Source organism: Anneissia japonica, unplaced genomic scaffold, assembly GCF_011630105.1.
Source record: "Anneissia japonica isolate Jap-2015-1 unplaced genomic scaffold, ASM1163010v1 scaffold288291_len444093_cov181, whole genome shotgun sequence".
Taxonomy (NCBI): Eukaryota; Metazoa; Echinodermata; class Crinoidea; order Comatulida; family Comatulidae; genus Anneissia; species Anneissia japonica.
In genome coordinates, this window is record NW_022731168.1 from 316,539 (window position 1) to 328,651 (window position 12,113).

The window sequence follows — 12,113 nt, forward strand, 5'->3', positions numbered from 1 at the left end:
TTGGGGGCGGGCCGGGTTCCAGCTGCCCCTTTTGGAAAGTTTAAAAAAAAGCAAAGAAAAGAAAGAAAAGAAAAGATTTTTGGGCGTTCAACTAACATTTCTCTGGGCGTTCCCCCAGGGTAATTCCTCCCCAGGACCCCCTACCCTAGAATGATGATATCTCGATCACCTTCTGGCCTTTTTTCGGACGTCTCTGGATCCGCTTTGTAACAGATTGCAAACTAAACTCGGGCCTTCTTTTCAAAATGAATGCTGTAAAATATTTGGAATTACTACTAAACCGCATGGTTCGAAAATACATTTTTTTTTTCACTTATAATATTCATCAAAATTATAACATAGGCTTATAAATGATTAAAAAAAATCAAGCTTATCACCATAAAATAACAAATAAATGTATAATTAAAAGTCTGTACATTTGTAATCATATAGCCTATTAACTATATTATTAATGTAGGCCTACACATCCTCTAAAGAATCCGGAGAAGGGAACAATGAAATTGTCTGTTGTGCAATTTCACTGTTCCCTGGTTTAATTTACTGACAGTAGACCCCTATATAAAATATCAACCAAGTTCTTAAACATTTTAATGAATGTTTCTTTGACGTTTTTTTACAAATTAATTCTGGGAATTATATTTTATATCATATATTTTATGTTTTGTGTTAACTTATGCTGTTTCTTAGGGATGGATTAATAACAAGCTTGTGAGTTATAGTAATTTTTTAATCTTTTAATCCTTGCCTCCTTTGATTTACACAGTTTTCTGTTATGTCAGTTTTTGTTATTTTTTTGTTTTATTTTACTGTATGTACCATATATTGTGATTTTTATAAAAGGCGAAATAAAAAATGTGAATGAAGTCAATTTATACTAACTAATCGGCTATTTTTTGAAACGTTGATATTTCTGATTTTAAAGTGAGCGCCCTCTCTATCAACTTAACTTTTCCAAGCTTTTTTGTAAACACAATAGAGACGTTGTGTATGCCACGGAAGTGAGACAATTAGTTTCTAGGCTAGAGAATTAAGAAGCGTAAATTGTTTTAGATATATTTGTGAGCCAAGTATCAGGAGCTTTTGAAATATTAACGTGACTGAGGTATGGGATCTAATAAAGTTGGCCCTTCCGAGGCTGACGCGAGTACCAGTAACAGTAGCAAGTTTGGTAGGTTAAAATTTTCTCCCATAGTATTTAGGTACGGTAGGCCATGCCTAGTATTAATTAGTAACTAGGCCTAGGCCTCCTAGGTTAATTTCCCCTGTGCTGTCGGCAGACAATAGGCCTATTCGGTGATCGGTCCCTAAGGCTAGGCCTAGGCGAGACTTTTTTTATACCCTGATTCCTTCGCGAACCCATCGCCATCCAATACTGATGATTTTGAATATAAAAAATAAAATTTTACTTTTGAACAATTAGCGCTCTCGCCACCACGAAAAACTGGAAATTTCATCAGAAAAAAAATATAAAAAAGTTTTTAAAATTTGTATTATTACTCAATTGTCACTGCCTTGAAATCTCAAAAAAAAAAATAATATTTCAAAAAAAAAAAAAAAAAAAAAAAATAGATATGTATATTTCTTCCTAATTTACAGTACAGGTCTCCCTCAAATTAAAGACCACTTTTGGGACCGGGGTTTTCATGGTATTTAGGATAATAAAGATAAAAGACATTATGTAAATTTGGGACAACAGAAAGGTGGCCTTTAAATTAATTGGAGGGGGTCTTTCATATATAAATTTTGTATAAAAATTTAAACCATCCCAGTACTAGCCTATGTTTACAATCAACAATATTAACATTAACATTTTATATATATTTACTCCTCTGTCTGGATTTTTTGGCAAATTTGCTAAATAAGATTTAAAAAGTTTTTTTTTTCCGCCCGCCTCTCACTGATGTTCTTTGAAAAATTAAGTTTGTGAAACAAGCAATAAAAAAGTTTCTCTTTAGGTGTCGGACCTAGGCCTAATGATTGGTCAGGAAGATCAGTTAAATTTTTAGGACGATTGGTACTAGGCTATGTAGTGCAGTACAGGACATGATCGTCTTTCAAACGATTCTAAAGCTAGACTGACAGACTGTAGGCCTAGGTGTACATCCTTAACCTTACTTTACATCTTGATATTACACAGTGTAATAGGCCTAGGCCCCTGTGTATTTTTTGTAGGATTCTGTAATTTTATCGTACAGTATATAAACAGTACTATTTAAATGTTCTATGTTTGAATAGTAAATACAATCAATAATTTTGTGATACTACTCATCAGAAGTCATGAAACATATCTTAGCCTTTTATGTGAATAAAAATTTTGAGCCGCCTTTTTTGGCTTTTTAGAAATAATGATGTAGTGTCTTCCTAAAAATCGTGGAAAACCTCTAACAATTTTAAAATGATGAATAGCATTTACTTAATTAAAAGGAAAAGAATCAAGTATAACATTTTACTACAGAAAGCCTTTGATTGATTACCAGCCTAAAGAGTCCATGCAATACAACATTTTTTAACTGGCCGTTAATGAACAAAATCATAAATTTTTTTCTCATGGCAGGCAGTGCAAATATTTGCAAATAGAGAAGGGTGATAATGTATTTTTGCAAATGATTTGTAATAAAACAATGATATGCCAAGATTGGTTTTTTAAAGATTTTGTTTGCTGTTTGATAATGATAACAGGTGATAGACGAAAGATAACAAACCAACAAAGTTTCTCAATTAATTTTTTATTGCTACATAAAAAGTCATCTATTATACTCCTGAAACAGTACAATACAAAGGGAACAAGACTATCATCATAATTATGGAGATATACAATAGTGTTGAATTATAAAGATGTCAATCCCTGAGTCAGCATTGACTCTACGAATAACATGCAGTACTACTGTACTACTACACAGTGTTCGAAATAAGGCTTGTCCGCTTGTCCCAGCCAACCAAAATGTCCCACGGACAACCAGAACTATAGGACAACTTGTCCGTGGGACAACCAAAAACTTTGGACCCAAACCTCACCTCAAGTAATCGTTTTTTGCCTCCCGAACTTTACTGCATTGTTGTCACGGGCGCGGTCATTTTGGATTCGCCGAATCACAAGTTTTCTCGCGTTTTGGTCTGAGACTTGAACTGAGACGCCCTCTCGCGTGTTACTTATACTGTGGCGGGCCCATAGAGATATAATAAGAATACCAGAGCACTAACCGCAATGTATTCGATGTTGGAAATACGCAGAACTGTCTGTGTGTACCATCCAAGATGGCTGCTATAGATTTAGCCAATCAAATTTCGCTAAGCACCATCGTTTGAAATTGCGCCCTCAATTTACTCAGAAAGTTCAGTACAGCTAGTTATCCGTATGTTTGAAACTCGAGTGTTGCGGTGTTTGGGTGTAATGTACACGATTTTAATTTTCATTCCTTGGTACTTTATTTTTAAATAAGATGCTCCACTTGGCCTTGTTTTGGCTACAATAGTTTAATAATTTGTTATTACTATTACTCATTATCATTAATGATATAATAGTCAGTCAGAGGGCTTATTAATTATTATGTAATAATATGTCATACTAAGCCTGAAGGTGACGTTGTATTACTACGGCCATCTTGGATGGTACACATACATAACTCTGCATTGCTGTGCCATCATTGCAAGGTAAAAATGAAGCAAGCAACAGATAATTATACGGACAAGTAAAAACATTTGCGGATAACCAAAGTTTCCATCTAGGTTGTCCGCCGGACAACTTTAAGTTTTTCCTTATTTCGAACACTGAACAGTACTATGCCTAACAACTAAAAAACAGCTACAGGTCTCCCACTAATTAAAGGCCATCTCCAATTAAAGACCACTTTTCTGTGATCCGAAATTTACACGTCTTATTCTAATTAGAGACCGATGCTGCTAAAGGCCAAGGAAACCTCGATCCCAAACATGGTCTTTAATTGGAGGGAGACCTGTACGTGAACAAACACCTATAGAAGAATGGCCCTCACAAACCTTTGCTATGAAAACTTATATACTTTTACCACAGCATAATAAACACTTTCTTATAATAGAAACACTTATTTTTTTAATCTATTTTTATTCTTTTTTACATTTTTTGTGGTGTCTATAGTGATAATAAACAGTGACAATAAAATTGATTAAAAATTCAATCTCAAATGAATTCCCTACCATGCTTTGCCCATTGTTGCTATCTATGCCTATGAATGACGGACTAGGCTTATAGAACAGAACAAAATTTTAAATTTTGAAAAGTTTGTTTTTAAATGTTTTATATTTGAAAGTCATTCACATTTTATAATGTTATCATTATTTATATTAAATTTGCATTGGTCTCCAGCCATGTAAACTATTTTAATATAACAAACCTACAGTAGGCTCTACTGAGCCCAGGACCAGGCTAGTCAGATGTCTATAGTCAAGAAGTGACTATTATATAATTATATATTTGTACAGTTAACAGAGCTGTAAAAAGTTTTTTTTTCTTGCTGGACCAAGGTCTAGTTTTGCTAAAGTAATTGCTAGCCCTTATATATCAGCTATTGAATATTGGTCTAGTTTTAATGTATTTTTGCTAGCCCAGCCCTAAAATACTCAAGTCCCGGACCTAGGACCACCACATTTTTATAGCCCTGGTTAAACTTGCCTAAGTTGACTTTGCCTAACTCGAATAATTTCTAAGTCAATATTATCTTAGATGCCAAATTGTTGTGTTTTCACTTAATTAACCATCTGTAAGTCATATTTTATCCAAGTTAAACAATTTTTCAATGCCATTTTGGATTTTACTTAGGCAAGTTCAACTGCAATATGCAATTCTAAAATAAGAGTTGAATTGAGTTGAATAAAAGCCTAATATACAGTATATTACTGTATAATCTTATTTGAATAATTTTTTATCATTGTTTTTATAGGAACTCCTACCAAATATGATCCTAATTTTAAGGGACCAATTCAAAACAGGTGAGATATGCAATGATACTACGGTCTACTGTATTCCCAAAATATATGACAATTTAGGGGTTTCAAAGGCTTATTTAATTTGTTTTAGAGTCTACTATATGTAGAAAATACATATTTTTTTTTCTGCCTGACGAATTGTGGTTTTCTCCATGTGCATTATGACTCATGTGCACATTAAAGGACATACTGTAGTACACTCTCTCCTAAAGAGTAGGAAGGGGATTGTCTCCCGGTGTACTGCCCATTCACCACCAGAAGCACCTCACTGGATATAAGTCTTCTTCAGACTTTTGTGGGTTATTGGAGTTTACACCAAATGAATCAATCCATCCATCATTAGAAAAATATCAAGTTGGTATCAACACAAGGATTATTTCTTACCATGAAATTTTCGGCTGTTTACTACAGAACTTGGATTTTATTTGAATACCAAATACAATGCAGATATTATTCTAACATAGTTTTCATGTTATGGTACTGGTAATTATTTTAATTTTTAAGGAGGTCATACTGAATGCATTCAGCACAATTTTATTTCTTTAAAATATTTACTTTTTTCCACAGGAGCTGTACAGATGTTATTTGTTGCATTATTTTTATAGCATTTATTGTTGGCATGTTTATTACTGGTTACATAGGTAAGTACTTTTATGGATTTAAAAAAAATCAATTTGGTCAAAATTTGGTATGTGCATTCGAGTAGTCCTGTATGTGATTTAATTTAATTGCAGTTTATTTGGAGTAGTTATTGAAAAATGGACAGATTCAATTCCAAGTTCAGGTAAACCATAGCCTTTGCAGTTTACATCAAGGCCTCAAGATTGATTTTAGGGTATTGTTGTGTGATTATCAAATAGTATATGTCACACCTTTACAGTCAGTCTTATTAGGCCTATTGTTGCAAAGAAAGGTCTATGTAGGTATTGTCTTTAATGTTTCAATGCTGCATGGAGAAGAAGAGAATTGACATCAAGTCTTTGTAACTGAAGGTGAATTGGCCGAATTTTTCTGGGTGAAACTTTTATGAGGAGAATGGGAGACTCAAAGATAAGCAACGTATCATGTATCGGTTGATGACATAAATTTATGATTCATACAGACCAGTGGTGGCACCAGGGGTGGGGATGGGAGGCCAGGGCACAATTCGTCAGGGAGAGAAAAAAAATTATATGTATTTTCTACATATCAGTAGACTCTAAAATCGATTAAATAAGTCTTTTGGGGTTCCCCTGACCACTTTCGTAACCTTTTAATCGAAGCCCGACCACGCCCACTTTCCTTTCGTCAGGGAAATCTGACCACTCGTCGGGGGCATTGGTCCACCTCGCTCCCCCCCCCCCATGCTGCATGCTGAGCACAAACTTGTACTTTATTTACGGTACTGTGTAATGTAGTACTGAATGTAGTGCTTCCTTGTTTACAAACCATATCATATATCAAACTCATATCAGATGCAGAAACATTTAACAATAGGAGAAGATAAATAGAAAGTACTGAAATTTAGTAGATTACAGTGCTTACAGTGAAGTGTGTCAATATTGACATTGCCACTTGCCAAATATAATCAGTTGTTTATCACCTATTGTTTAGTGTTTGTTCATTTCACATTATTCTGTAGGTCTCTTATACACATCTAGATAAAAAAAAAAAAAAAAAACGATGTGAAAACTGAATATGGATTATTGTATCATATTTTGCAATCGATTCATCATCGTCATATCATTATTTGAAAGTCATCATTCATACCATCAACCAATTTGATGCCGACTCCTCAATTGTACAAGTAACGAGGGAGCACTCTAAGACTATAAGTGCTGGTGCAAATCCAAATTACTGTGACTAACGCGCAGATGGGGTGATAGGGTAGGCAGGGTTGTAAGAAGAGTGCATAATTTGCGGTTGTTCTGTCGCTGGAAGACCAATTTTAGCATGGGTCGTGGGGGTGCTAATCTGGGGTTCCTCCTTCAGAAAGTTTTAGATTTTTAATGTGCTTGGAAATGCATTCTGAGTATTTGAAAATAGTGGGGGCCCAGGGAGGGACTTTCATAGATGGAAGGTGCATAAAAACAGTGTATGAAATGACACTCTCAGACATAAAATTTGAATATAGTTTTCTTTTTATCATAATTTTTTTAGTGTTGAAAAATATAGGTGGTAGGAACATCTGGGCCCCTTGAATTCCCCACTGGCTTTTCTCTACTTTACTAGGGAAAATTGATATTGATGATGATGATGATGATGATGAGGAGAAACCTGGAGGAAAATGTAGTGATGGGCGGTGGCATGGCCTAAGTTGTGAGATTAATGCGAGCAAAGCAAGCTCATAAATCTGGGTCCATTCCCTCTGTTAAGGTGACCTGAAAGTAGTTCTGATGTACTGGAAGACTAATTTGAATGATTTTTACTAAAAATAAGTAAGATAAAAAACGACAATAACGAATAAAATGTAGTAAAAATAGACGATAAAGTACATTGCAATGAAGTGTAAAAGTTCAATTCAAAAAGATTTAAACACATTAAAAAGTTTGACAAGTTTAACATTTTTAAGATTTAGATACTGTAAATGATAAAATTTGAAAAGTTTTTTTTAAAAACATAGAAGTGTTTGACAAGTTTAATATTTTTAAGATTTAGATACTGTAAATGATAAATTTTGAAAAGTTTTTTAAGATTTAAATATTAATGATAAAATGTTACCATTAATAGAATAATAATTAATGTATTGGTAATATTTTAAATAATTGTTTTTTTTGCTTTTGCGATATAAAATTACATGTGTCTTTCATTAAGTTTATAAGAATCAATGCACCTCTCTGTGATAGATTTTTGATTAACCGTACATTATGAAAAATAAAAATACAAAACTCAACAATGTACGTTTTACAGTACATCGTGCTGCCAACTGTTATTTGAAAGTTAGTATTTAGACACTGCAAAAAAGTATTTATTTTATCTATATTTTTGTCTTTGGCTGAGGCAGGTGGCAGTTTTGAAAGAAGGGGAGAGTTTAAAATCGCTAGACAACCAGGTGGTTTAATCGCTACAGTATATATTTTTCAAATACTTTATTTCACACTCCGAACTTCGCCATGGCGAACATCCGCGTCTGCTAATGTTTATTGTTCGGACAGCTATACCAAAACGTTTATTTATCATTGTATTTTTTTCATTGATTATTATCATCATCTCTCTTATAAGGGCAGGTATTAAGTCATATTTAGATTTAATATTTGAAAAACATTTATAACATTTTTTTTTTACTGGTATTGGTATGGGCATTTACAGTATAATGCGCCTCTTACTTGAGGTTATAAAGCATAGTTCTGTTCCCTGGTCATTAAGTCCACAAGCTTTTTTAAGTGTTGCTGCGTGCATCAGCGCAGGAGCAGGCAACCCTACCAAGTACCCATTTATACTCCTGGGTGGAGAGAAGCAATTCAGATAAAGTGCCTTGATCAAGGACACAAGTGAAATGCACAGCGAGGGATTGAAACCCTGACCTTGAGGTTGGGAAACCAAACCGTTCCCACTGTGCCAAACCGCCTCGTACATCTATGATCGTCTTTTATAATTTCCTGAATATTAGTTCAGAAATTACCGAGTAGAATTGCTTATCCAGGGATAACTTTAGTACCGGTATTATTTTATTTTGTAGGATGGACCAATGGTGACCCACGTAAACTTGTGTACCCAACAGACTCCAAGGGTCAAATATGCGGACACACAGAGGATGTCAAGTAAGTGGTCCTATTTAGGTTCATACATTTTTTTGTATAATGAATTTTGTGAGGGAGAGGGTGGGGATAAGTTTTTATTTACACAATAATTTGTGAGGTTCTCCAGACGTCGAGCTAAGTTTATCATTATGCCTACATATGGATGTGATATGGTGTCATTTTGCCTGTATATTATGGGCAAATCTTAAATATTTGTCAGAAAATTGACAAGTGCGAATAACAGGTGAAATACTTGTTTTGTTGAGAATAATTTGATATATTGAATGTGATTTTTACTAGGAACAAGCCGTACCTTTTCTTCTTTGACATGTTGAAGTGTGCCAGTGCAAGTACCTCTTTCCAGTTCCAATGCCCAACTACTCAGGTAAGGCAATGATTATCAATTCTGAAATTCCATTTTTGAAGATAATAAGGATACGATTTTCATAACTTTCAAACAAAAATTTAATGGACGCTCTAAATGCCATTTACATTTATAGATTTAGTTGATGTAAATATATCTTAAATGATTTATAATTTAATTTGGTTTATGTATCTTTCTATTTCAAAACAACTTTATAAAATTCTGAGTATTATTAAAATAAATTAAAATTCATCAACACTGATTCATGTCTGCTTCAAAGAAAACATTGCTAATGGCTGAGCAGGAAAGAGCTTTCTGAACTCAACCTCACACGGAGGGTTTATTGTATTTATTCTACCTCTATTCCCCGATCAATACTTAGCTTAAGCTCAACACAATAGAGACTACGTCACAAAGTGGTTCAAGTGTATGGTAACTAGGCACTGGTAAACAACACAACACAACAGAAGCCATCCCTTTATACACCTTCCCCTGTCATGTACCTAATACCAGTGTAATGAATTACTGACAATACAGTATCTTGATTATGGTTTTTTTTTTAAATTTCTTATGTTTGTATTGTGTTTATGTATAGTACTCAGAATGTTTATGTGCAGATTCTGTGTGTGGTTGCTATGGTATTTAATATACTGTTTCTATAATCACCAAGGTTACTCTCATAATAAGGAATACTTAATGAGATTTTCAGTGCAGTTTATTTAAATGAACACTACAGTAGCTATAGGTAGATCCTTTCAAGATGGAATTTAATAAATTTATTTTCTCAGATATAATTCAGTTTGATAATTAATAATATGTAACTGAATACTTAATTTTGTATTGTTATTGCCATACCTTTTTCAGTTAATTAAAAACTTATTTTTATATTTTCTGTTTATTATTAGGAATATATAGTGTTTGTGTTGATTATTTAATATTGAAAACTATAATTAGTAAAATATTTATTAATTTAATAATATCATTACTATTAATATTATTGTATATTTATCATGCTGTTATTGTATATAACAATTTAAATATCTTTTCAAACCAAAAAAGTACATATCAGAAATATTATCTAATATTGTTTTTTTTTTATATCCTAATCCTTCCTATATTAATATAATACAGTTATTTGATCCATATTATATAATGATCAATGAAAATGTTGTTACATTACCTCTATATTTTATATCAACATTTATTAATTATTATTGTAGGTTTTTAAATTTAATATTTTCATTAAAAGAAATAGGAAAAAAATTGTCAACAAAATTATTTTGTTAAATTGTGCTGATAAGATTATGTAAAGATCAATTGTAATAATTGATTGTTATTACAAAAATAATTCCAAAAATAGAATGATCATAATAGGAATAATTTGATTATTGATAACAATACCACCAACAACAATATCAATATTTCTTCGTTTTGCATATGACAGGCAACATCAAACTAATAAAATAACTATTTTTTTAAACACATCCTTAACACCTCAGAAGTTATTTTTCCGTAATATTGTTTATATAATTGTTTTGTTTATGTTTATCTTGTGTATGAATTTTATTACATGCAGTAGTACTAAGTTATATTATATGTTTGTCTTTTAGAATATTATATATGTAACAGATCTAAAACAAGTTCAGCTTTCATCATAATTTGCCTTTTATGTAGATTTGTGTTGAGTCGTGTCCGAATGTGACATTTTCACCATACACGCAACTCTTGAATGGAGCCCTAAGTGCCGATGGTAGTAATGTAGAATGGGATAAGTTCATCTGCGAGTATGGTTTTAATCCGCAAACAGAATTTGTCACTGGATCCTATGTAAGTATATTAATTTATTAAAAATGGCCAGCCTACAGTAACCTATAGGGCTATCCAGAGGTTTTTTTTTTACTAGCACTCAATTTGGGTAAAATAAATAGATTAACCGGCTTCAGGAGGACACTGCTGTATTCATCACACCTATTTTATTTGTTTTGCATGATGGACATCGAAAAGGGCGCTAATGAGGCAGGAGCTCAAATTCACTTTTTTTTATAAAATTGTTTTTATTACAAAATCCATAATCACCCAATTATCTTTACATTGAGTCAATTCATCGAAATATTTTGTGAGGAAGTGTAAGAGATCCATGCAATTACAAGTTCATTATTTATCTGTATTTTGTTTGATGTTGTCATGGTGATGTCCATGAAGTAATTACTTACATAAATGGCATAATTTTCACAATCACTTGTTACATAATAGTGAAAGTTCTTCTCATTTATATCCACTGTATATATTTGTATAATTCAGTTCTTTTTCCTGTTCTCGTTAGACTGGCCTAAGTGGTTTATTTGACATGTTGGATGATGAAAAGTGCGCCCCCTACTATCTTGAGAGTTCAGCCTGTGAGTACACTGCACAGTATCAAAATGTAAAACAGTATTAAAATCAATATTTTGTAATTGTATGTATTTAAATACGAAATACGAAATACGAAGAACTTTATTGCAATCTCTCATTCAAAATTGAAGTTTAACAAAAGGGGAGAAAAACATTACAAAACAACTTCACAACCCCACTAAACACATAAATATTCTACAATAAAGGCATTACAATTAATTAGGCAACATTTAGTAAAAAATTCAAGTACAAAAATAAATAATTCGCTAAATAGTTAAAATTTAAAAGACATTCATTTACAATTAAGATAAAAAATTATTGCAACAGGAAATCTATAAGAAAATTCAGACCGACACCTAAACCAACCAAAAGACTGGCATGCGAAAAGTAAAAGGAAAAACTCATTTAAAAAGACCTCGCCAGAGAGGAGGGCCCGGGTGTACAGGGATGACCTACCAGTTATTGAACAAACCAGTATTTGTTATGAAATTCTTCAAACGCTCGGTTTTTATTCTAGGAAGAGAAAATTCACGTTGACATCTTAGGTTGTAATGCTTCTCCCTAGCTTTAGGCAAAAGATGATTTAACCTATGCGTTGAGATTTTGAGCTTCTGGAAATAGTCCCTGCACAACCGGGTGCGCCTCTCTGACAATAAAGGGATATTTAAAAAGGACCT

The 12,113-nt window shown here is 32.8% G+C and overlaps 1 protein-coding gene across 1 annotated transcript in view; it reads left to right on the forward strand.

The window, feature by feature from the left end:
• Positions 1–979: 979 nt before the first annotated feature.
• The window catches only part of LOC117115219 (choline transporter-like protein 2), a 23,896-nt gene continuing 12,762 nt past the window's right edge, over positions 980–12,113 (forward strand). Inside the window, exons 1-7 of the mRNA XM_033258923.1 lie at positions 980–1,168; positions 4,917–4,965; positions 5,530–5,603; positions 8,621–8,702; positions 8,982–9,066; positions 10,720–10,872; positions 11,369–11,441. Coding sequence (XP_033114814.1) covers positions 1,105–1,168; positions 4,917–4,965; positions 5,530–5,603; positions 8,621–8,702; positions 8,982–9,066; positions 10,720–10,872; positions 11,369–11,441 — 580 coding nt within the window. The 5' untranslated portion in view covers positions 980–1,104. The remainder of the gene's footprint in view (positions 1,169–4,916; positions 4,966–5,529; positions 5,604–8,620; positions 8,703–8,981; positions 9,067–10,719; positions 10,873–11,368; positions 11,442–12,113) is intronic.